The following is a 27,645-nucleotide window of genomic DNA, read 5'->3' as shown; positions in this document are numbered from 1 at the left end:
ATGTCAGTTCATGCTGCAAGAGCTCTGATAGGTTGGAAGACATCCTCCGGAAGTCATCATAATTACTGTGGAAGTCTGTGGAAGAGGGTGAGAACCATGAGCCTCATAGGTTTTGTATTGAAGTCAATGTACCCAGAGGAGGACAGAAATCGCTGTTGTCCGGCTACACCATGGTACTACCCTAGAGGGTGCTGTTGAGGCTACTTTAGACCTTCATTGCAAAACAGTGTATTTTAATTATTTGATGACGCGAATATATTTAATATTGTTTAATCTAAAAAGGATAACTTTGTTCATGTTTCACTATTTTTATGAAATTCACTGAGTAGGATGGCTCTCCACTTCCTCTGAGGAGCCTCCACTGACACACACACACACACACACACACACACACACACACACACACACACACACACACACACACACACACACACACACACACACACACACACACACACACACACACACACACACACACACACACACACACACACACACACACAGTGCTCTCACCCAGTCAGCATGTGGTAGGTACTGTAGTTTGTGAGTGACCAGCACCACGGTCCTCTTCTCTTCTCTCAGCAGTTTGCGGATGCCCTCCTGCATCAGGTGGTCACTCAGGTGAATGTCCAGCGCTGAGAACGGGTCATCCTGAAACAACACCGATTAAAAGTGAAAGGTCAAATGGTCAAAAACAGGACTAATGGAGTTCTGACTATTTTGATAAAGCTGATTGGAAAAGCAGATGAAATGAGCTATCTGAACACTTCATTTCTCAGTATACTGAGACTTCTGTTTTTGTTGTACGTTGTCCCGGTCCACATGCAGTCTATCGTTCACTGTGTAGACCTGTAGACAGGCTGTCTCTCTCACCAGTAAGACCACATTGGTCTGTTGGTACAGGGCTCTGGCTACACCTATACGCTGGCGTTGCCCTCCTGACAGAATTATACCCTGGAGAGAGAGGAGAGAGAGAGAGAGAGATAGAGAGAGGGAGAGAGAGAGAGAGAGAATGAATGGAGAGATTATTCATTCCATCAGGTCAACACCGTGTCAGTGAGCAAAGCTAACAGGCTGAAATCATGCACACACTTACTCAGTCCATCTACTACCTATCAACTGAGAGCGTTTTACTCCAAAATATTTAAGACATTCGGTCCTCTTTCTCTCTCGCTCTTTCACACATACCCACACCCAATACTGAGTGATGAGATGTCTGTCTGCCTGCAAGGTGAACAGGGATCAGGACTGACTTTGGGAAACACTGGTGTAAAAGTACCACATTGTTGGTGTTAATAACTAGAGTGGAACCAAAGCCACGCCCATCATTATCATATTTCCCAGCATGCTCTATTGTAGGTTGATCTTTAGAATTGTTTGTTTCAAAATCTATGTTTTTGCATGTAGATTGATTGATTAAGTAATCTTATGCTACTCAAATATAAATAACATCAATTTTTCTAAACGAATCCAATCTTTTACTTGGACTTATTGCACCTGTAACTGAAATGGTTGTTTCTGTTCAAATGTCTAATTTCTTAGTCCTCCCAACCCTGACAGTCATTCTGATTGTAGGTTGCGGGTGAATGACAATTCCAAATGCTGCATAACCTCACTCTGGCTGGATTCCAATAGGAATCACACATCCCTTTGCAAGCCAGCATAACGTGACTTGTTGACCTGATGTGGTCTGTAAAATATGAGCTGTAGGCTAAAGTTAGGCCCTCAAAATAAGGCCTTATGAAATGTGTATTATATCGCCTTAAATTATGTAATTTCTATGGCAACCTATTCACTTAGGATCTCACTTGGTGAAGGCCACAGGATAAAAAAAATGAATGAATGTAACAAACATGTCTCTTTCACTAGTAAACACAGTCATGGATGGTATTGGTAACTCTAAAACTCACTAAAAGGCAAAAATAGGCTTCAAATCCTACACCAGGGCTATTCCATTCTGGTCCTGGAGGCCGAAAACACTTCTGGTTTGGGATTTTTGTATGGTTCTTCAAAAAAAACATGGTTTTTCAGAGACCTTAAAATGGTTCCCTTATATCATCGCTCTCAACAAAACTTATTTGGTTCCTTTATTTTTAAGAGTGTGTGATTGAATGTCAGCAGCTCTCCCCGCGGCCAGACTGTCACTGTAGTGGATTGCTGTTCCACGATTGTTCCTGTAGCCAAGAAAGCAAAAGGTAACTGAACTAAATGACTATCGTCCCGTAGCACTCACTTCTGTCATCATGAAGTGCCTTGAGAGGCTAGTTAAGCATCATATCACCTCCACCTTACCTGACACCCTAGACCCACTTCAATTTGCATACCGCCCCAATAGATCCACAGATGATGCAACCGCCATTGCACTGCATACTGCCCCATCCCATCTGGACAAGAGGAATGCAATGAACAGCATGTAAGAATGCTGTTCATTGACTATAGCTCAACCTTCAACACAATAATACCCTCCAAGCTCGGGGCCCTGGGTCTGAACCCCGACCTTTGCAACTGGGTCCTGGACTTCCTGATGTGCCGCCCCCAGTTGGTGAAGGTAGGAAACAGCACCTCCACTACGCTGACCCTCTACACTGGGGCCCCACAAGGGTGCATGCTCAGCCCCCTCCTGTACTCCCTGTTCCCCCATGACTGCGTGGCTATGCACGCCTCCAACTCAATCATCAAGTTTGCAGGTTTAGGCCTGATTACCAACAATGACAAGGCAGCCTACAGGGAGGAGTTGAGGGCCCTGGTAGACTGGTGCAAGGAAAATAACTTCTCCCTCAATGTCCACAAAACGAAGGAGCTGATCGTGGACATCAGGAGACAACAGCGCATGTACACTCACACAAACACATATGCTTCAAATAACACACACTCAATTCGGTTAACCCAGAAAAAAAATCTTGCATATGTTTACAGTCTGTACATGAGAGATTACACACACACCGACATTACAGAAATACATTCTGTAAAATTACTAAAAGACACACACACACCTTTGTCACATGCATAACATTTGTTGCACCAAACTCACAATAATAAAATAGATATGGAGAGAACACAACCGAGACCTGATCACATAATAACACGATGCCTGACCAAATGAAACATGACAGTGTACTGGGTAGCCTCTGATGACGGTGCTACATATAAACATCAACACGAGACAGGTGGTGACAGGCATCACTAGTAACAGAGATTCTGTCTCTACGGGACAAACCTGAATACATAAAGGTTATACCTAAATGGTATTACCATGCAGTCCTGACTGTCAGCTAGTTACTGAGAGTGAAGAGAGACAGGCACGGCTGGTCCTGAGTGACAGACACAGTGGCAGAAACAGATACAGAGACGGTCACTGACCCTCTCTCCAATCTCCGTCTGGTCTCCCTGTGGCAGGATGTCAATATCCGGCTGCAGGGAACACGCCTCAATGACAGCCTTGTACCTGGGCAACACCGAAACAGGTAATCAGATGACAACTGTGACATTAAAACAAAGACCCTGCAATGTCAATAAGGTGACTTGGCTGGGTGAAAGCTGATACTGTACGAGGACTAGTAGACACCACCTCCACTTATTTTGAAGTGTGGCTTTAGTGGCAATTCAATTCATGGTCATTCAGATGTTTGCTAACTATGGATACCAACAGTGGTTTTGCAGCAATTCAGTCAACAACAGTATATTATTCTCAGTTTGTATTCAGGCTGAAACTCTAAGAAGAAATGAATTGTCTGTTGGGATGAATCATGCCTAGGGGCTTTATTTGAGCGAGATGAAGAAAAGAGAGAAAGAGAGAGGGGCTAGTGAGGGAATGAGAGGCCAGAGAACAAGAAAAGCCTGAAGGAGAGAATAAAACAGACAGCCTGTAGGAAGGAAGGCCTAGAGTAGAATACTGATTTCTTCATCTCCCTCCCACTCGCACCCCCAGCTTTACATACCTCACCTGCCCGCTCCCGCTGACTTTCTGTCTGACACCCACCCGCAGTCCCGCAATATTATTTTGTGTATTTGACGCAGCTCCTTTGCCAGCAATGGTCCAAGCAATTTTGTGCCCTATGGACAATACCAAACGCGCAAAATACCCTAAGAAGAAACAGTTTAAATGACCAGAGATTCCATTATATTAGGCCATCGGTATTACTGTGCTATATCAGCCAATAAACTAGAGGTAGTTTGAAGAGACTTGCTGGCAACTTGTTGGCAGACATTTACCTGTAAGTTACTGTAAAAAAGGTACTGTATGTTACCTTAGATAACAAAGAAACGTTGGTTTAACAGTACATTACTGTAAACAAGTGCTTTTACGATTACATACTTTAACTTTTTTTTACAGTAACTTATAGGTAACTGGCTGCCAGTAAGTTACAGTAAAAACCAACCTGATCTCAGAGCATTTCGTATTATTCTGTATGTAAATCCAGGACACTCCATTTAGCATGATATGTTACAATTTACAATTCAAATGATACGTTATGAATTTGGAAAACGTACAACATTTAACACACATTCTAAACGTATGATATGTCACGAATCTCTATGAAGGAAGTTAGAGATAGTTTCGCATCAGCGTGCAAGCAGATTCCCATAGACTTCCAGTCATTGTGCTAATGCTAGTTAGCATTGGCTCGCGAAACTTCCTCTAATTTCTTTTATACTGAACACAAAGACAAAAATGGTATCAACGAGTTCATCTGACGGAGAGGTCGATTAAGTTTCCCTTTATGTGTGGGGTTCTTGATGTGGCCTCTACTGTTTTACAGAATTCTAAAAGGTTATTGAAATGTATGGAAGGCTGCAGATGTGTCTCTTTCATAGCACACATCAAATTGGCCAGTGTGAACTGGGGTTTATTTTTCAGTGTAACATTTCTGAGGTACTGTAAATAGTTAAATTAACACTCAGTGATGTAAAACAACCCCAGTGTTAGTGTTAATAACCAGAGTTCAACGATAAACACGTCCATCTTTATCATAATTCCCAGAATGCTCTATTGCAGGTTGATTTGTAGAATTGTATGTTTCAATATCTATGTTTTTGCATGCATATTGATTGATTAATTCATCTTATGCTATTAATATATATATATAACATATATTTTATATATATATAAATATAAACATATATTTTTCTAAACTATTCTAATGTGTTACTTATTTCACCCGTTACTGAAATATTTGTTCCAGTTTAGATGTTTAAGGTATTGTCGTATCTTAGACTTCTCAACCCTGGCAGTCTTTCTGAATGCAGGTGACTAAAAGTCCCAAATGTGGGCTATCCCCACTCTGGCTGGATTCCAATAGGAATTTCACATCCCTTTGCAAGTAATTATAATGTGACTTGTAGGCCTGATATTGCCACTGTATTAGGGTTAAACTAGGCGTTCAAAAGAAGACTTTACGAAAAATGTATTTTTTAAATAAATTTGAATGACAACATATTCACTTTATGGATGGTACTGGTAAACCTGGGAAATATGCAAATAAGGCATAAAATCCTACAGCATGGCTATTCAATTCTGTTCCTGGAGGGCCAAAACACTTCTGGTTTGGGATGTTTGTAGGGTTCGTCAAAGAACCCTCCCATTTGTGGTTCTTCGGAGACCCTAAATTAGTTCCCCTATTGCATCGCTCTCAAGAACCTTATTCTGTTCCAGCTTGCACCTTTATTTTTAAGAGTGTAGGCTAATTCATTAAAAAAAAATGATCCCAAAGTTGTCTGTCTGACCATGTGCAGCATGATAAATGCAGACTGCTCTGATCTCTATCGGAGCCCGCAGCCCTCAGCATATTGGGCAGACTACAGATCGTTTGGCCCTGGGGTGGTTTTTAACCCACATGCTTCCCAGCCGAAGCAGTTCCGAAGAGTTCCAATATATATTATCAAGACATTTTGTGAAGTTTTTGTTCATTTTGGACTTCAGTAAGGGCACACCATTTATTTTCTGAAGGCCAGCAGAAGTTTGGGAGCCGACGTGTACTAGACTCTATTCTTCAATAAAGTCTTTGTTGTCATTCAACGAGAGATGACTTGTTTTCATGCACATTTTCTCATTGAGAAATACTGCAACATCTTAGTTAGATGTCAAATTTCACGACTAAGATCTCCTCTGAAAAAACGTCAAAGTTAATTACATATTTTTTCCATCCACGATCAGCTCCTGTGCTCTGAGAAACAGAGAGAGGTGGAGGGAGAGAGAGAAAAAGAGTGCTTGCTCAACCACTGTTCTCAGAGATGAACGGAGAGAACTTTTGTGAGTGTAATGTTTACTGTTCATTTTTGTTTATATCACTTTTGTTTATTATCTAGTTATCTTGCTCTGGCAATGTTAACATATGTTCCCATGGCAATAAAGCCCTTAAATTGAATTGAATTGAGAGAGAGGAGAGAGTGAGTGGAAGAGAGGGAGAGAAAAGTAACCAGTGTGAGTAGGTAAACACTATTCTTTTATGCGTCTCCACACCAACAGAGAAAAATCAGGGTTCCGTGAGATAATATTTTCTGCAGCTAGACCATTAAGCCCAGAGAGAGAGGAGATAGGACCATAAACACAGGCTTCCTGCTCTTCTGGGAAACCATTTGTCATTAGGATTTTTAAAAAGCGTGTGTCACAGTGCCCATCCAGTGGCAGGGGTAACATATGGTGTTCTGCCGTGGGTGGGGGTTCGTGGCTGGGTGCGAGGGCAGATACAGTTCTCAATGACAAATGAGGCAAACAGAGATTCAGAATGGCCTGAATCAGAGTCAAGTAAGCCTTGGGCCTTGGGGGTCCATAATGCATCACTCTTTACTGTACTGTACTATAGAATTCCAGTAGTTAAGATTTTTGCTGTAACTTTACAAACATTTGTACAGTGTAGATACCATGATTCACTTTTGTTCTAATGGTTTACAAGTCATTTCTAATCAAGTCTCACCTGGGTTTGATCATGGGCATTTCGAAGGTGATGTTCTCCACTAGCGTCGCATTGAGCAGCCAGGGCTTCTGGGAAGCGTAGGCCACAGAGCCTCTCTTCCTGCCAAGATAAACACAGTGAAAACAACTGACCACTGCCTGTCCAGGGATACAGCACTACTGTCATCCAAAGTAGCTGTTGCCACATATTTATTTTATACTTTGTTACAAGGTCTGAAATGAGCGAGGTAAAGTGGTTTTAGAGTGTTCAATAACAATGGAAGAGCAAGGTATTATCTTGCAGGCAATTACTTCAATGTATTGACTAGATACTGGCTGTATTCTTTTATATTGTGATAACAGTGATATACAGCATCTCCATAGTGACCATCTGGTGAAAGGAGTCATGTTGTGTGTGCTTACTGGATATCTCCATCATCAGCAGCATCTTTGTCTGATGTGGGGCTGCAATGGAAAATGCGCACGCACACACACACACACACACACACACACCGTTAGCCCAAGTAATGTCTACAGTCACCATCACAAACCAAAACAGGGCTATCGTGTTGCCTTATATGAGCAGTAGCAGAACATCTATCATTAGATCTAAGTGTGTCTATAAATAAAAAACCTTGTATTACTTCCTGTTGTTTGCAGACTCATCAACTGGGTGCTCTGACGCACTGTGAGTATAGAGGAGTTGTTGAGAAAAGCTGAATACATGATGCCTAGATTTGCTGTTGATGTATGTACTCTGTTATTGTGTCTTGGTGCAGTTGTGGCATATTATGTTGTGTATTTGTGACATGTTGGGCGCGTTCGAGCGGCTCACTTTTGTCAAGTGACCATCGTTGGCTTTCAAAGTGTTGCATTATGGGGACAAAAACTGCCCGACTTGCGTCGACTGCATGAACTTTTTTTTTTTTTACATAAGTCATGTGTTCAATAGTCATGAAGTTTTTGACTGCAGTCGACTTTGAGTTTCTGCAGTTGCTTTTCACCAACTTCATCCTGCAGCCATCATTGTGGGAGGCTCTATAGCCAACCAATCATTAGAGTATTTTTGTTTGACGCGCGTGAACGTGACCAAAGATGTGACTAAAACGGTAACTGTAGAAACGGCCCATGGAGTTGGTGGAATAATCCTTTAATTCATGGCCACTTACTCAGCTGGGCCAGGGGCGCTTTAATTGGGTTAGGTGGCAATGACCGACAGATCTCATCCCCATAAAAGGAGGAAACCGCCATCGCCTGATCTCGCTGCTTTCTCTTCCTTAACTCCGATTTCTCCAGAAGTTCTGTGCGTCCATGAATCCACCGACTCTGTTACCTTTCATCTGAACTATCTGTTGCGATCGGTAGAGTGGGCCATCAATTATTGATTGTAGTTATTACCGCGGAGCGCGGCTTGGAGCGCACGCTTCAAACATATTGTGTAATGTGAATTGTCTATGATCACGGCCCTACGGATCCTCATAGGCCAATTATGCAATCGATATGGTTAATATGTAATGAAATGAATTACATGTACATATGAAGACAATTGAAAGGGTGAAATAAGAAATGTCATTGTTTGCTAACTGATCGACTTTGATACCAAACTCATGGGGATTATAGATTGAATAACCATTCCCTATTTGTGTTCTTTCATGATTATGATAAATAGTTACGAGCCTAAATGACTCACGGATGATTACTATTGACTTCTTAATTAACTGGATTGTTGAATTCCCTAATTATGTTAATGCTTGTTATGATTTGATCTTTGTGATTATGAATTTGATCGGACACGTGTTATTTTGTTTCCTTTGTGATGCAGCACAGACTACTCAGTAAATATACCACTTTATGGTTAAAGGAATTCCTGCCTCAGTCTCATCCAGTCCTCTGTCACCTGACACGTGACCACCTGTTCACCTTCACCGTCAGTCATCCTACCTGTCCAGCTACCCACACAGATTCCACTAATATTTCAGTAACCAACCGCAATTGCCGCAATTCATGTACTGTATACAGGAACTCTCTCTCACCAATTGATTGTACAATGTACATATATTTTCTGATTGTTAGTGTATAATATGGGGATCGGAGATGTGTTATTTTAACATTATAAAGAACAACTTTTACCAACAATGGCAACACTGCCATGTTGCACTGAGCTTTGCTGTTGCAAAACCACATCAATAACTAGGTTTCCATACAATATTCATGTTAATTTAAAAAAATCTGCATAAATTCACGCATAATTCATTTTACCAACACATACGCCTAGCGTATTTTGATATGTCGACATTTGGAAAGTTTACAGAGAAATGTTCTGTTTCCATCAGACCTATAATTCCGATTTTTATCCAACATGCTTTACTCACATAAAAAAGTTGGCTGGAAACCTGGTGACTGTCCAACTTTTGGCTGTCACAGATGCACCTCCCCTGACTTCATTCCAGACTTTCGTCGGTGGCTTTCACCTTACCACTCAAATGTGCCCATAGTGTAGGTTCTGGCAATTGTGTAGGTGTGAGGTATTAGCGTAATAATTAAAAGATAAAGGAGAATGGATGACAGGAGCTCAGCCTGTCCTTGAGAGAAGGGGAGGAGGAGCTAGAATATTTTGCTGTGTTGTTGATAGGCCCTGCATGGGATGCATATCTAATTATACTGGACACCACAGACATGTCCTGGAAAGGCTGTGCTCCACCACAGGATATTGGCTACTGTTGATTTCAGTGTAACATTTATTGTGTTGATTTAGGAGTTACCTTAACTCTGTAAGTGTTAAATTAACTCATTAGTGGTAAAATAATCCCAGTGTTGGTGTTAATAACCAGTGTTGAGTGTGATTGTGTCAGTTCTACTCTGTGGAGAGTAAAAACGTTCCCATCAAAACCACGCCCGTCATTCTCAGATTTCCCAGCATGCTCTACTGCAGGTAGATATTTGACTGATTGATTAATACTATGTTACACAAAGATAAATAACAATATTTGACTAATCCAATCAGTTAGTTAGATTTATTGCACCTGTTACTGTAATGGTTGTTCCAGTATAAATGGTTTAGGTAGTCTCCTCACAATGTTTCTAACCAAGTCATTCTGAATGCAGGTTGCAGGTGAAGAAAATTCCAACTGTTGGATGTCTTAACTCTAGCTGGATTTCAATAGGAATTACATCACTTTACAAGGCAGCATAATTTGACTGTCAGGCCTGATGTGGCTTGTAAACCAAGAGGTTCCTAACACCACTGTGTTAGGGTAAAACTTGGCTGTTAACTTCTCGGTGACAGGGGGCAGTATTTTCACGTCCATATGAAATGCATGCCCAAATTCAACTGCCTGCTACTCTGTCCCAGATGCTAATATATGCATATTATTATTAGTATTCGATGGAAAACACTCTGAAGTTTCTAAAACTGTTTGAATCATGTCTGTGAGTATAACAGAACTTATTTAGCAGGCGAAACCCAAAGGACAAACCCTTCAGAAGTTTTTTTTGAGGTCACTCTCTTTTCAATGGGTTTTCATTGGGAATCCAGATTTCTTGCAGTTCCTATCGCTTCCACTGGATGTCAACAGTCTTTAGAAATTGGCTGAGATTTTTCCTTTGTGTAATGAAGAAGTACGGCCATCTTGAACGAGGGTACCTTGTAGTGTACTGTTAGATAGAGGCGCGTGACCAGAAAGCATGCTACAGATTGTTTTACTCCTGTATTAAACAAAGATCATCCCGTCTTCAATTTTTCGATTATTTACGTTAAAAAATACCTAAAGTTGTATTACAAAAGTAGTTTGAAATGTCTTGGCAAAGTTTACAGGTAACTTTTGAGATATTTTGTAGTCACATTGAGCATGTTGGAACCTGTGTTTTTCTGGATGAAACGTGCCAAATAAATGGACATTTTGGATATATATCGACGGATTTATTCGAACAAATGTACCATTTATGATGTTTATGGGACATATTGGAGTTCCAACGAAAAAAGCTTGTCAAAGGTAAGGCATTAATTATATTTTTATTTCTGCGTTTTGTGTCGCGCCTGCAGGGTTGAAATATACTTTTCTCTCTTGTTTTACTATGGTGCTATCCTCAGATAATAGCAGCGTTTGCTTTCGCCGAAAAGCCTTTTTGAAATCTGACATGTTGGCTGGATTCACATTAAGTGTAGCTTTAATTTGCTATCTTGCATGTGTGATTTCATGAAAGTTTGATTTTTATTGTAATTTATTTGAATTTGGCTGTGTTGTACCAGTTTAAGTGGTGCATTTTCTCTGGCTTTTGGCCAGGTGGGACGCTACCGTCCCACATATCCCAGAGAGGTTAAACTAAAGCATTATGATATATTTAATGTACTGTCCTAAAGAGTTCAAGTGTAATGATAATGTATATCTAGGAAGTCACTTGGTGAATTCCACAGGACTGAAAATGAACGAATTCAACAACTGTCCATCTCACAAATATAGTCATGGGTGGTAACTAGTGAGGGGGAAATGAAGCTTACTGAAGCGTTGAGGTTTTCCAGCCAATTGTGTCTAAAATAGGTTCATTACTCGAGACTTTGAACACAGTGTACACTAGTGGCACCTGCTGGTCAAAAGCATTTAGAGCAGATAAATTATTATAGATGACATCCCACACCCTGTAGCATGTGTGCAGCATAGCATTTTTGTCTTCTACCAAACCAATACAGAACCAATCAGGTGGTTGTTCGAAGAAACAAGTGATACATGCATTGGCACACTGCTTTGAAGTACAATGCTTAGCAATTTTCACTCAAAAAGCCAAGGCACACTAGGAAATTATATTGGAGGCATGGCTTAGTAGGGGTGTGGTGTTTAATTACTTCGTTTTGGCCACCCATGAGTAGAAGTGTTGTACCAGTTTAAGTGGTCTATGGTTATGTTAATTCAAGTTTGAGCATGTCTGCTGCTGCTAGTCCTGAAGTCTTTGTAAAAGCATAAGAACATGTGTCAGTGAAGACTTGTTAATGTAATGTTTAATTCAACGTGAGTGACCTTGCTAAGTGATTCGGACTTCTTTGCGTAATGGTTAAAATACTATGTGTTACTACAAAACAGTATAAAGTGTTAATTCCTTAAAACTGACAAAATGTAACAGCATCAGCACTAAGCACAGTGTTAATTTAACAGTGAAAAGTGTGAACCAAGTATACACTGGTCCAGTGTTAAATCAACATGACAATGTTAAATTTAACTTGCTGTGAGTGATTAAACAGTGGATTAGGTGGGGTGGTTCCTGGAGATTAAGGGGTGAATCCTAATGTCCATTTAAATAACAATTTCACTTCGGACCTGAAGGATTCATACCTGAAGTTGGGAGTAAGGTGTAGCAGTGATGGAACATTTACCTAATAACACCATAAGTGGAGCTTGTGCTGAGGTCTCATGTGGGACACTAAGCTCAGATACCAGTCTACTGTCTACAGTGTAGACTTATTAATAATTCACATTATGCATGAGCTGTAAAATCACTTTGTATAAAAAACACAACTTCATTATTGATTTAGTCTCCCAGTCCCTGCACAAAATAGTAATTATAAGAGCCTAAAGGTATGGTTTACAGACTGTATACTGTATAGCACTGCCTCAAACGGACGAAGTACAGAGACACACTAATTTCTCTTTTGAACTACTATGCACTGCTGCCCATCAAGTGTACACTAATTATATTTCTGACACTACCTCATGCACAACCACATCCCCTAAAATATCTAAGAGGTTACTACACTAACGGTCATCTGGGATGCAACAGAGCAACCACAGGTTAGCAGCTATAACCTTGGTGTTCTTGATGTGATGCTTATTAAGGACAAAACCTCCCTCTCTACAGATCTCTAAAGGAAACCTACAGACCGGAACACCCTCCTTAGAGGTGACAGCTTTCATCCTTGTCCACTTATCAAAACTCTCCCTGTAAGTCCATTCAGCCGCATCGGAAGAATATGCCGCTCTGATGCTTCTTACCAGAGACAGACCACAGACCTCACACAAAAGTTGAATGAAAGAGGGTACAAAGACAATTGGGTAAAACATGCCAATGATCATTTTGAAGGGTAGGAAAGCCTTAAACCAAAAGTAAAAGAAAGAGCAGAACGTGTCCCATCATGCTTCACCCAATGTGCACCATTGGGGAAGGCATTTAAGGACATTATCAGGAAGAACTGGTACATTATTGATACTGACCCACAAATAAAACTGATCTTTAAATATCCCCCATGTATGGTCTTTAAAAGAACCCCAAACATGAGAGACTTTGTGGTCAACTCTGATTATCCACCTGAGAAATAGGAAACTTTCTTGGACAAGGTTCCGGATGGTAATTACAAATGTGTCCAATGTGCACAAAACATTTTCAAGTATAAATGCGACTAATTTATCCACCCCTGCACAGGACAAAGGTTTCAAATCAAAGGCCTGGTTACCTTCATGTCCACCAATGTTGTTTACATGTTGAAATGTCCCTGTGGTCTGTAAGACAGACATAGGGAAAACCCATAGATGTCTTAAGATCTGGATCAGTGAGCACCGCAGCAATATACGGACAGGTGAGACAAAATAAACCCGGTTGCGGTTCATTTGGAATAGAAATGGTCAAGATGTCACACCGGGGAGGGGACACAGAGGAATCTTCTTCAAAGTGAATCTTTCTGGCTCCACAGGCTCACCACATTGTCTCCTCTTGGCCTTAACGAGGAGTTTGACTTGATGGCTGGGTGGCAGTATTGAGTAGCTTGGATGAATAAGGTGCCCAGAGTAAACTACTACTACTCATGCCCAGAAGCTAAGATATGCCTATTATTAGTATATTTGGATAGAAAACACTCTGAAGTTTCTAAAACTGTTTGAATGATGTCTGTGAGTATAACAGAACTCATATGGCAGGCAGAAACCTGAGAAAAAAATCCAACCAGGAAGTGGGAAATCTGAGGTTTGTAGTTTTTCAACTCTGCCTATCCAAGATAGTGTAAATGTGGTCCGATTGCACTTCCTAAGGCTTCCACTAGATGTCAACAGTCTTTAGAACCTTGTTTAAGGCTTCTACTGTGAAGGAGGAGGGAATGAGAGCTGATTGAGTCAGGTGTCTGGCAGAGTGCCATGAGCTCATTCAGGCGTGCACCTGTGTGAGGTAGCTGCGTTCCATCGCATTTCTAAAGACAAAGGAATTCTCAGGTTGGAACATTATTGAAGATTTATGTTAAAAACACCCTAAAGATTGATTCTATACATGGTTTGACATGTTTCTATGAACTGTAATGGATTTTTTTTTACTTTCGTCTGGCCTGAGCGTCGTGAATTTGGACATAAATGATGGACTTTATCGAACAAAACAAACATTTATTGTGTAACTGGGATTCCTGGGAGTGCATTCTGATGAAGATCATCAAAGGTACGTGAATATTTATAATGCTATTTCTGACTTCTGTTGACTCCACAACATGGCAGATATCTGTATGGCTTGTTTTTGTGACTGAGCGCTGTACTCAGATTATTGCATGGTGTGCTTTTTCATTAAAGCTTTTTTTAAATCTGACACAAATGTTGCATTAAGTAGAAGTTTATCTAAAGTTCCATGCATAACACTTGTATTTCATTAACATTTATGATGAGTATTTCTGTAAATTGATGTGGCTGTCTGCAAAATCACTGGATGTTTTGGAAGCAAAACATTACTAAAACGAAATGCGCCAATGTAAACTGAGATTTATCGACTTTGTTGTAGCACTTTTGGCAGCGATTACAGCCTCGAGTCTTGTTGAGTATGACACTACAAGCTTGGCACACATGTATTTGTGGCGTTTCTCCCATTCTTCTATGCAGATCCTCTCAAGCTCTGTCAGGTTAGATGGGGCGTGTTGCTGCACAGCTATTTTCAGGTCTCTCCAGAAATGTTCGATTGGGTTCAAGTCCGGGCTCTGGCTCGGCCACTCAAGGACATTCAGAGACTTGTCCTGAAGCCACTCCTGCGATGTCTTGGCTCTGTGCTTAGGGTCATTGTCCTGTTGGAAGGTGAACGTTCACCCACATTCTGAGGTCCTAAGAGCTCTGGAGCAGGTTTTCATCAAGGATCTCTGTACTTTGCTGTGTTCATTTTTCCCTCGATCCTGACTAGTCTCCCAGTCCCTGCCGCTGAAAAAACACCCCCACAGCATGATGCTGCCACCACCATGCTTCACCATAGGGATGGTTCTAGGATTCCTCCAGATGTGACGCTTGACATTCAGGCCAAAGAGTTCAATCTTGGTTTCATCAGACCAGAGAATCTTGTTTCTCATTGTCTGAGAGTCCTTTAAGTGCCTTTTTGGCAAACTCAAAGCGGGCCTTCTTGTGCCTTTTACTGAGGAGTGGCTTCCGTCACACCACTCTACTATAAAGGCCTGATTGGTGGAGTGCTGCAGAGATGGTCGTCCTTCTGGAAGGTTCTCCCATCTCCACAGAGGAGCTCTGGAGCATTGTCAGACTGACGGGTTCTTGGTCACCTCTCTAACCAAGGCTCTTCTCCCCCAATTGCTCAGTTTGGCTGGGCAGCCAGCTCTAGGAACAGTCGTGGTGGTTTCAAACTTCTTCCATTTAAGAATAATAGGCCACTGTGTGCTTGGGGACCATCAACACTGCAGAAATGTTTTGGTACCCTTCCCCAGATCTGTGCCTCGACACAATCCTTTCCCGGAGCGCTATGGACAATTTCTTCAACCTCATGGCTTTGTTTTTACTCTGACAGGCACCGTCAGCTGTGGGACCTTATATAGATAGGTGTGTGCCTTTCCAAATCATGTCCAATCAATTGAATTTACCATAGATGGACTCCAATCAAGTTGTAGAAACAGCTCAAGGATGATCAATGGAAACAGGATGCACCTGAGCTCAATTTCGAGTCTCATAGCAAAGGGTCTCAATACTTATGTAAATAAGGTCTTTCTGTTTTATAATTTTAATACATTTGCAAAAATGTCTAAAAACCTGTTTTCGCTTTGTCATTATGGGGTATTGTGTGTAGATGGATGAGGAAAAAAACATATTTAATACATTTTAGAATAAGGCTCTAATGTAACCAAATGTGGAAAAAGTTAAGGGTTCTGAATACTTTCTGAATGCACTGTATTTTTATACATTGAATGTTGATATTGTGAACCTAAACCTCCCAGGAAGTGATGTCACTGAGTACTGCCCCTATATATAAGACCTTCCACCCCCACCTGAGATATGGATGCCTGATGAAGACTTCAGGTTGTCCTAGTAAATCACCCGGGAGCATGAGTAGCAGCGTGCAGCATTTTCCTTTGTTTTTCAGTCTGGGTGAAACACTTATTTATGAATTACTCTGGTAACCCTGGCCTGCTGAGGGATTACTGATGTTTCCTGGATTCTGTCAGCAGGTACACACACAAGCATGCTCGCACGCATGCACATACACAAACAGCTTAGCATAGTACAGAGTTTAGTGTTTTATTAGAGAAAGTAGCAGAGCAGGACAGAGGGATTATCCAATGACAGGACAGGGACACCAGCCGTGTGTTAGTGTGTGTGTGTGTGTGAGAGTGTGAGTGGGTCATGCTGTGAGTGATATCATTGATGGATGGAAAGTTGAGCTGTTGTGACGGGGAAGCATTGCATATTCAAATGTATCCTGCTGTGTGTGTGTGTGTGTGTGTGTGTGTGTGTGTGTGTTTGTCTGTGTTTGTCTGTGTGTGTGTGTGTGTGTGTTTGTCTGTGTTTGTCTGTGTGTGTGTGTGTGTGTGTGTGTGTGTGTGTGTGTGTGTGTGTGTGTGAGAGTGTGTGAGAGAGAGTGTGTTGCCAGAGAAATAAACACTGCGTATGGCCTACTGGGAAATGCCTTCTAAACGTGATGTTGATGTGCTGTTTATCAGTGACTCCTGATCATATTGCGCCAACCTGGATTACACCTAGAACTATGGCAATGTTCCTGTGATTCAACACATTCACATACCTGTCATCTCCCTCTGAGTCCAGGCTGGGCAAACTGCAGACAATAGAAAGGGAGGAGAAAAAAACAGAGGTCAATATATCTCAAATAGATATATATATATATATATATATATATATATATATATATATATATCAAACTATGAACTCTTGCAGTTACAGAAGTATATATATTACATAAGTTTAGTATAGCTACTCTACTGTAGGGTGTCAGCAAATATAATTACAAGTTTATCCTATTCATCTATGGCAAAGATACTTATATGTTTCCCCTTTCATCTCTGTCTGGTTAGCTAGTTACAGGATAGCCTGGTCTTCGTCTGTCTGGTTAGCTAGTTACAGGATAGCCTGGTCTTCATCTGTCTGGTTAGCTAGTTACAGGATAGCCTGGTCTTTGTCTGTCTGGTTAGTTAGTTACAGGATAGCCTGGTCTTCATCTGTCTGGTTAGCTAGTTACAGGATAGCCTGGTCTTCATCTGTCTGGTTAGCTAGTTACAGGATAGCCTGGTCTTCGTCTGTCTGGTTAGCTAGTTACAGGATAGCCTGGTCTTCATCTGTCTGGTTAGCTAGTTACAGGATAGCCTGGTCTTCATCTGTCTGGTTAGCTAGTTACAGGATAGCCTGGTCTTCATCTGTCTGGTTAGCTAGTTACAGGATAGCCTGGTCTTCATCTGTCTGGTTAGCTAGTTACAGGATAGCTAGGTCTTCATCTGTGTCTGGTTAGCTAGTTACAGGATAGCTAGGTCTTCGTCTGTGTCTGGTTAGCTAGTTACAGGATAGCTAGGTCTTCATCTGTGTCTGGTTAGCTAGTTACAGGATAGCTAGGTCTTCATCTGTCTGGTTAGCTAGTTACAGGATAGCTAGGTCTTCATCTGTGTCTGGTTAGCTAGTTACAGGATAGCTAGGTCTTCAACCAGCATGGAACAAAACTCCTACGCAGTTAAGTCAACACATCCGTTAGTACTGCTGTGCACCACATCACATATGCCAAATAGGTGACTGTAATATATACTTTTATATCATTGATGCATTTTAAATGTTGTTTGATTTGCTTTGTGTATCACCACATTCAATTGAGATTATTATTATAGTGGAAAGATATGGGTTCTATGTAATTCCAGCTCCCAGATTGCAATTCATATGGCTTCCACTAGATGTCAACAGTCTTTGTTCATTGTTTCAGGCGTGTTTCTTCAAAAACAAGCAAGGATTTAGAGTTTTTGTACAAAGGGTCACGGTAAAATATGAGTCTGTTGGCACGCGACGAAGAAGACACGCGCTTATTAATTGCACTTTTCTATTGAACATACTTCTTTCCATATAAAATATTATAGCTTATTTACATTTTAGGGTACATGAGGATTAATAAGAAACATAGTTTTACTTGTTTGAATAAAGTTTAGCAGTAGCTTTTTGGACTCCTTTGTCTGCATGTTGAATGAGTGGATTACTGAAATCTATGGCGGCAACTAAATGGACTTTCTGGGATATAAAGAAGGATTTTATCTAACAACACGACCATTCATGTTGTAGCTGGGACCCTTGGGATTGCAAATCAGAGGAAGATCTTCAAAAGTAAGTGATTTATTTAATCGCTATTTTTGATTTTATGAAGCCTGTGCTGGTTGAAAAATATGTTGATGTGCGGTTCCATCCTTAAACAATTGCATGGTATGCTTTTGCTGTAAATCCTATTGTAAATCGGACAATGCAGTTAGATCAACAAGCTTTTAAACAATTTAAGATACTTGTATGTTCATAAATGTTTATTACGATTATTTATTTGAATTGGGCGCCCTCCAATTTCACTGGATGTTGTTGACAGGTGTCCCGCTAGTTCAGAACAATGATTTCAATAACCATGTCTCTGTCACTAACACATATAGTCACGGGTGGTAACTGCAATTCACTCTGGGTAAAATGAACCCTGGGAAATATGCAAATCAGGCCTTACACCACACAGTGTTAAAACAACTCCCCAAAATGATTTCCAATAACACTACAGGTGTTAATTTTTATACGGAGAACGTGTAACAGCGTCAGGACTAAGCCAAGTGATTACTCTACAGTAGAGCTAATCAAACACCCCAATCAAGTTAATTTGAGCACTTTAAGAGTTGAATGAAGAACACTGCAGAGTTAAATCTTTAACACTTTCAAAAGTGTTATTTTAACACAAGTACAGTGGGACTCATATGTTCACTGAAAATAGTGTACATTTAACACTTTCATAGTTAACTGTACACCATTGATTTTGCTGTGCAGGAGACAGCTGTTTGAGTACACCTGGCACAGTTTGAACTTCCCCAGGCCAGTAGACAGCTGTTCGGGTAACCATCCTAGGCTCAGTTCGAACTTCCCCAGGCCAGTAGACACTACTGTTGTATTTTTAGCCTTGACCAGTTGACATGTACCTGGGTCAGTGTTTCTGATGAAGTGAGTTCACAGCCAGAGAAGTGAGAGCTGAAAATCCAGTATCAGATTACCCAGCCTTAATTCCTAACCTTAACCATTAGGAGGATAGGAAACCATCTGACTCTAGGGGCATCTTCTACACTCTGTGTTTTCACACCATCAGGGATTTAAAATTGCTGCCTGTCAGGGGGACACAGCCAGGGAACACAGCTGTCACCAAACATTTCAGAAGACTGACATGTAAGAACCCGACAGTATCTCACACACACACACACACACACACACACACACACACACACACACACACACACACACACACACACACACACACACACACACACACACACACACACACAGAGATAGATGGAGGACTCATATTTATAGGCTACGACCCATATTGCGGCTATAACCCATAGGAATCCCCATCCAATTGACTACTTCTCTGATTCAGAGGGGTTGGGTGCGGAAGACACATTTCGGTTGACTACATTCAGTTGCACAACAAGGTATCCCGCTTCCCCCCTCCATCTAAAAAAAGCAAACAACCAATGTGATTAATGACTCCAACCTAAGTGTATGTAAACTTCTGACTTCAACTGTATATAGACAACATATACACATTTTCTCACACACACTACAGTGACACTCCCACAGAAAACCCACACACATTCACTACATACGCACACAACACACACACACCCACTTCCACGGTGTCTCCACTGTCTCCGTGCTGTTTATCGCTACTTGGCTACCTGCAACTATTTTGGGCTTTTTACTCTTAATAACCATTTAATCAAACTCTGTATTGAACAAGTTTATCAACGTCTTAGTTTTGTCCTCACATTACTTTTTTAATTTAAAATTTTCACCCCGGACTCTTTATCTGGACATCTGCAGGACCTTCTCCAGCCGAAAAAGCTAAGTAACATTATGCCTTCTCATTGCAGTTTCTGTTTACAGAAAAACTATTGCCTTATGGTGGGGAGTCGCAAGCTCGACTACAGACACAATCGTTAGGCAAAGGCAATTGAAAAGTAGGAAAAATGATACAGCGTCTGTGCCACCATTAAATCCAGGTAGTAGTGTTAATCATCACAGTCCCGGCAGACGGACAATTTTCTCATGGCTTCTGGAAAGAAACGCTGTCGGCATGCTCAACAGGTGTCGCTCATTCAGCCTATAGAAACTTTCAACCGGTCTTATGACAGCAAATTTCAATTTAAGAAAAACAAATGACTACATTTTTGGCTTTTGAGCTTCTAGTCATGAAATATATGCAATCTACTCAATCACTTTTTATAGCTACTGTTTACAGGCCTCCTGGGCCGTATACAGCGTTCCTCACGAAGTTTCCTGAATTCCTATCGGACCTCGCAGTCATGGCAGATAATATTCTATTTTTTGGTGACTTCAACATTCACATGGAGAAGTCCACAGACCCACTCTAAAAGGCTTTCGAGAGCCATCATCGACTCAGTGGGTTTTGTCCAACATGTCTCAGGATCTACGCATTGCCATAATCATACCTTGGATTTAGTTTTGTCCCGTGGAGTAAATATTGTGGATGTAAATGTTTTTCCTCATAATCCTGGACTATCGTACCACAATTTTATTATGTTTGCAATCGCAACAAACAATCTGCTCAGACCCCAACCAAGGATCATCAAAAGCTGCGCTATAAATTCTCAGACAACCCAAAGATTCCTAGATGCCCTTCCAGACTCCCTCCACCTACCTAAGGATGTCAGAGTACAAAAATCTGTTATCACCTCACATGAGGATCTAAACTTAACCTTTGTAATAGCCTAGACGCACCTCTGAAACCAAAAAACATTTGTCAAAAGAAACTAGCTCCCTGGTATACAGAAAGCACCCGAGCTCTGAAGAAAAGCTTCCAGAAAATTGGAACGGAAATGATACTCCACCAAACTGGAAGTCTTCTGACTAGCTTGGATAGACAGTACCGTGCAGTATCGAAGAGATCTTACTGCTGCTCGACCAGGCTACTTTTACAACCTGATTGAAGAGAAACGGAACAATCAAAAAATGTATTTTGTCACTGTCGCAAAGCTAACTAAAAAGCAGAATTCCCCAAGTGAGGATGGCCTTCACTTCAGCAGCGAAGAATTCATGAACTTCTTCGACAAAAAGATAATGATAATTAGAAAGCAAATTATGGATTCCTCTTCAAATATGCATATTTCTACACAACTAATTTGTTCTGAGTCTGCAAAGAACTGCTACGACCTAGGATAAATGGAGACAAGTTTTTTTAACATGTATCTCGACACATTTACGAAAATAGTCATGGCCTCTAAACCTGCCAACTGCCGACTGGAGCCTATTCCAAATAAACTACTGAAAGAGCTACTTCCTGTGCTTGGCACTCCTATGTTAAACATAATAAACAGTTCCCTATCCTCCGATTGTGTAAAAAACTCACTAAAAGTGGCAATATAACCTCTCCTGAAAAAGCCAAATGTTGTCCCGGAAAATTATAAAACAAATTGGCCTGTATTGAATCTCCCATTCCTCTCAAAAAAATTGGAAAATGCTGTGCGCAGCAACTCACTGCTTTCTTGAAGACAATTAATGTATTCTAAATGCTCCAGTCTGGTTTTAGACCCCACCATAGTACTGAGACTGCACTTGTGAATGTGGTAAATTACCTCGTGTTCCTAGACTTTAGCATCACTTTTGACACCATAGATCAGCACATTCTTTGAAAAGTCAAATGAGAGCATACTCTGTTTCCGGTTTCTGTTTGATGACAACAGCCACACAAATACAACAACAGGTTGTTAGCCATTTCATTTTGTGATGTTTCATTTGTTCTCGACTGCTACAGTAATTTAAATTAAGGCTGTCGATGGCCGCTATAGGCTACAGTAATTTAAAGAAAGGCCGTCAATGGCCGCTATGGGTTCTATTAATGAATTTTGAAATGACAAAACATATCAGTAACATTCCACCCATGTTGCCATTAGAGGGCGCTTTGGTTATTTGACTGCAGGAAAGGGTTCCAGAGAGTTGGTGCTAAATACCTTCTATGTTCTACAAGGTTAGCAACACTGAACTATGCATGAGAGCACCAGCTGATCCGGACGACTGTGTGATCACGCTCTCCGTAGCTGATGTGAGTAAGGCCTTTAACCTGTTAGAGCTCTAGGGGCGCTATTTCATTTTTGGATAAAAAACGTTCCCGTTTTAAGCGCGATATTTTGTCACGAAAAGATGCTCGACTATGCATATTCTTGACAGTTTTGGAAAGAAAACACTCTGAAGTTTCAGAATCTGCAAAGATTTTGTCTGTAAGTGCCCCAGAACTCATTCTACAGGCGAAACCAAGATGATGCATCACCCAGGAATTAGCAGAATTTCTGAAGCTCTGTTTTCCATTCTCTCCTTATATGGCTGTGATTGCGCAACGAATGAGCCTACACTTTCTGTCGTTCGCCCAAGGTCTTAGCAGCATTGTGACGTATTTGTAGGCATATCATTGGAAGATTGACCATAAGAGACTACATTTTCCAAGTGTCCGCCTGGTGTCCTGCGTCGAATTCGGTGCGCAATTGCCAGCTGCTTCTACTTTACCATTTGATTCAGGGGAGAAAGCATGTGTCCAAGAACGATGTATCAATGAAGAGATATGTGAAAAACACCTTGATGATTGATTCTAAACAACGTTTGCCATGTTTTCAGTCGATATTATGGAGTTAATTTGGAAAAAAGTTTGCGTTTTGAGGACTGAATTTATGGATTTTTTTTGGTAGCCAAATGTGATGTATAAAACGGAGCTATTTCTAATACACAAGGAATCTTTTTGGAAAAACTGAGCATCTGCTATCTAACTGAGAGTATCCTCATTGAAAACATCAGAAGTTCTTCAAAGGTAAATTATTTTATTTGAAGGCTTTTATGTTTTTGTTAATGTTGCGTGCTGGATGCTAACGCTAATGCTAACGCTAAATGCTAACGCGAAATGCTAACTCTAGCTAGCTACTTTTACACAAATGATTGTTTTCCTATGGTTGAGAAGCATATTTTGAAAATATGAGATGACAGTGTTGTTTACAAAAGGCTAATCTTGAGAGATGGCATATTTATTTCATTTCATTTGAGATTTTCATAAATAGTTAACGTTGTGTTATGCTAATGAGCTTGCTGATAGATTTACACAATCCTGGATACAGGGGTTTTTTCATAGCTAAACGTGACGCAGAAAACGGAGCGATTTGTCCTAAACAAATAATCTTTCAGGAAAAACTGAACATTTGCTATCTGAGAGTCTCCTCATTGAAAACATCTGAAGTTCTTCAAAGGTAAATGATTTTTTTGAATGCTTTTCTGTTTTTTTGTGTAAATGTTGCCAGCTGAATGCTAATGCTAAATGCTACGTTAGCCATCAATACTGTTACACAAATGCTTGTTTTGCAATGGTTGAGAAGCATATTTTGAAAATCTGAGATGACAGTGTTGTTAACAAAAGGCTAAGCTTGAGAGCTAGCATATTTATTTCATTTCATTTGCGATTTTCATGAATAGTTAACCTTTCTGATCTCCCCATCCCGGATCCGGGATCGTGAATACAGACTCAAGCTCATTACCATAACGCAACGTTAACTATTCATGAAAATCGCATAGTATATATGCATAGTCGAGCATCTTTTCGTGACAAAATATCGCGCTTAAAACGGGAACGTTTTTTATCCAAAAATGAAATAGCGCCCCTAGAGCTCTAACAGGTTAACGTTGCGTTATGGTAATGAGCTTGAGTCTGTATTCACGATCCCGGATCCGGGATGGGGAGATCAGAAAGGTTAAACAGGTTAACATTCACAAGGCTGCAGGAGCCAGATGGATCACCAGGATGCGTACTCAGCTGACAACTGCATGTTCAACCTCTCCCTGACCCAGTCTGTAATACCTACATGTTTCAAGCAGACCACCATAGTCCCTGTGCCCAAGAACGGCAAGCTGTCTAAATAACTATTGCCCCGTAGCACTCACATCTGTAGCCATGAAATGCTTTAAAAGTCTGGTCATGACTCACATCAACACCATCATCCCAGACACCCTGGACCCACCCCGCACGGCAAGCGGTACCGATGCACCAAGTCTGGAACCAACAGTATCCTGAACAGTGTCTACACCTAAGCTATAAGACTGCTAAATAGTTAGTTAAATAGTTAACCTAAAGCTACCCAGAAAGCTTCATTGACCCTTTTTGCACTAACTCTTTTGACTCATCACATAAGCTGCTGTTACTGTTTATTACCTATCCAGTTGCCTAGTCACACCTATATGTACATATACGTATGTACTGAGTAAGTATCTACCTAAATTACCCCGTGACCTTGCACATCGACTCGGTACTGGTATCCTGTGTATATAGCCAAGTTATCATTACTTGTTGTGCATTTATTCCTCTTGTTATTGTTTTTATATTTATATATTTTCTCTCTGTATTGTTGGGAAGGGCCCGTAAGTTAACATTTCACTGTTAGTCTACACCTGTTGTTTACAAAGCACGTGACAAATAAAATTGGATTTGATTGAAAAGCATTTTTTATCGCTGAGAGAGTTAAACAGTCAGTCATCTGTGCACGGCTGGCTCTCTGTGGACGGCTACCTGGTTTTCTGTGAACGGCTACCTGGCTCTCTGTGGACGGCTACCTGGTTTTCTGTGAACGGCTACTGTACCTGCCTCTCTGCGGATAGCTACCTGGAACTCTGGAGTCACAATACACATTTCACCTATGACCTTTCAAATTGACATCATCTGAGCTCAGGCCACATGAACCTACTGTAATTTAATAGACCTTCTTTATACTTTGGATGAGAAAGAGGCTTGTCAACCATTTAGTATGTCCATCCTACTAGTAGTTTACTGTCCATCCATCTATCTGTGACATCTACGGTGTGAGTAGTAATTTCATCCAGTCTTACATGTTCCAGGTGACAGTCCCAGAGACTCTCTGCATTTCTCCCAGAGCTGCCAGCAACAGGGACGACTTCCCGCAACCCACCTGGCCCACTATCATAGTCAGCTGACCTGAGAGAGAGAGCGAGAGAGAGACACACAGGAAATTAGAAATTGGGTGGGAGAGAGCGAGTAGAGAGATGGGGGGATAGGAGGAGGGAGTAGTGATTCCTTTAATAGAGTATTAATGCCATGGCGTTTAACCTTCCTCCAGCAGCAGAGCCTTACCAAAGGGAACCTTGATGTTTACGTTAGACAGGGTGGGAGTCCCATCTGTCCAGGTGAAATATCCACTGGTTATCTGGAGAAAGAAACATCACACACATTGATCAAAGCAAATGTCAAAGACTGATTCCCACTGCTTTCACAAAAACATAATCTGACTGAGTAAGGAGTCAGACAGGAGAGGATCAGCAGTAAGCAGTCAGACAGGATATTGTCACTGGCAGCACACTGATGAGACTGAATGATAGTTTGAACTTTTATCTAGTTCTGCTACCTCTCACTCACCCTGATCCAGAGGTCTAGGTCCTCCTGGTCTACCTCTCACTCACCCTCATCCAGAGGTCTAGGTCCTCCTGGTCTACCTCTCACTCACCCTGATCCAGAGGTCTAGGTCCTCCTGGTCTACCTCTCACTCATCCTGATCCAGAGGTCTAGGTCCTCCTGGTCTACCTCTCACTCACCCTGATCCAGAGGTCTAGGTCCTCCTGGTCTACCTCTCACTCACCCTGATCCAGAGGTCTAGGTCCTCCTGGTCTACCTCTCACTCACCCTGATCCAGAGGTCTAGGTCCTCCTGATCTACCTCTCACTCACCCTGATCCAGAGGTCTAGGTCCTCCTGGTCTACCTCTCACTCACCCTGATCCAGAGGTCTAGGTCCTCCTGGTCTACCTCTCACTCACCCTGATCCAGAGGTCTAGGTCCTCCTGGTCTACCTCTCACTCACCCTGATCCAGTGGTCCTTCTCCTGGTCTGCCTCCTACTCACCCTGATGCAGAGGTCTTGGTCTCCCTCCTGGGGGGGTGGGTTGCCTCCCTCATGTCTGTAGTTGTTCCAATCGTCCCTGGGATGTCTCTTCCTGTTCACCACCTTCAGAGGCTGGGAGAGGTGCAGGGAGGGGGCAGGGCATTGCTTAGGCTTTTTACAGGACCACTATGAAAACCACAGAGGTGGTGGATGGTGGCGGAGGATTGTGGAGGAGGTGGTGAGTGTGTGTGCAAATGAGGTTGGGGTGGAGGTGGAAGGAGGACATTAACTACAACATTGATGTGCATTCTGCCTGTGAATGAGTGGTTGAGTGTTTAAGAGCTCTTTGTGGGAGCTCTCTGTGTGTGTGTGTTCATGTATGTGTGCATGCGTACGCTTGCGTGCATCTGTGTAAATGTTGATATTGATCGTGACTACAACACAAAACAAATGTGAACCGTATGTGAACCGATTACATCTTCAAACTAAGGGCAACTGTAGTATGGCATCCATGACAGGGAGACGGATGACATCATGCATGATGACGTATACAGGTAAGGTAGTCTAGCTAGCTACATTTTCAGATATTACAAGTTTCTAATTTTGACAGAAAGGGGTTTCAATTCCATCTAAAGTGTACTGTTAGCTAGCTAGCTAACATTAGCTGGCTGGCTCCCTAGCTAACAGTACGTTTATGATGTTGTTATTCGTATCCTAGAACCGTTTGCTTTGCTGGTTAGATCCCTGTTCTGGGAACGTTTATTTTCAGGTTGCAGGGAGGTTCTGAGAACATTTGACTCAGGTTTCCTGGTGGCCTGGTTTCACAGGATGCATCTTTCCAACAACGTCCGAAGATGTCACATGCGTTTCCCAAAACACCACGCAGAGAGAATGGTCGCTAAGTGTGTTGTTGGCGCATGTGCTCTCTGATCCACTTACTCCATTCAAATCTTACCTTAACAATATATATATTTCACAATACTGATAGCGGATCAGCTTCTAGAGAGATATCACCACCTACGGCTGCAAATGTTGAGGAGTCTTATTCTAATGCTTACCTAATAAAAATGCACTAAACCACTGATTTGGCACATCATTGCACATGTTAGGCTACACATTATGAAATGTATTGAGACAAATTACAGCAAAATAGAACATGAAATGTATTTTAATATGTTTGAAATAGGCCTATTGCCTACTTTCTATATTTTTAATGCCGTCAACTTTCATAGGAAGCATCTTTTTCTACGTCACTTGTTTGTATCAATTGCAAAGACAACTTTGCATTTGTAGTCAACTTTGTTCTGAAGTTGTCGGTGGTAAAGGAGAGACGGATAAACCATGTGATTCTATGTTTAGCAGAGATCTTCTGTGTATAAAGAAATGCGAGAGGGCAAAAAAAAGCATCTAACGACGCACCTAGCTG

The 27,645-nt window shown here is 41.4% G+C and overlaps 1 protein-coding gene across 1 annotated transcript in view; it reads right to left on the bottom strand.

Annotated features, from left to right (window-relative positions):
- Positions 1–27,645, bottom strand: part of LOC110522733 (ATP-binding cassette sub-family C member 8-like) — a 130,762-nt gene that overhangs the window by 35,429 nt on the left and 67,688 nt on the right. The window contains exons 14-22 of the mRNA XM_036969077.2: positions 26,241–26,351; positions 25,478–25,550; positions 25,216–25,321; positions 16,856–16,888; positions 7,316–7,357; positions 6,915–7,013; positions 3,361–3,445; positions 874–954; positions 514–651 (exon numbers count right to left, since the gene is read on the bottom strand). Of these exons, the coding sequence (XP_036824972.2) occupies positions 514–651; positions 874–954; positions 3,361–3,445; positions 6,915–7,013; positions 7,316–7,357; positions 16,856–16,888; positions 25,216–25,321; positions 25,478–25,550; positions 26,241–26,351 (768 nt within the window). The remainder of the gene's footprint in view (positions 1–513; positions 652–873; positions 955–3,360; positions 3,446–6,914; positions 7,014–7,315; positions 7,358–16,855; positions 16,889–25,215; positions 25,322–25,477; positions 25,551–26,240; positions 26,352–27,645) is intronic.

This window comes from Oncorhynchus mykiss, chromosome 4 (assembly GCF_057628025.1).
Source record: "Oncorhynchus mykiss isolate SJ-2025 chromosome 4, ASM5762802v1, whole genome shotgun sequence".
In the NCBI taxonomy this organism is placed as follows: domain Eukaryota; kingdom Metazoa; phylum Chordata; class Actinopteri; order Salmoniformes; family Salmonidae; genus Oncorhynchus; species Oncorhynchus mykiss.
The sequence above is the reverse complement of the archived record's forward strand: the minus strand, read 5'-3'. Positions and strand labels throughout refer to the sequence as shown.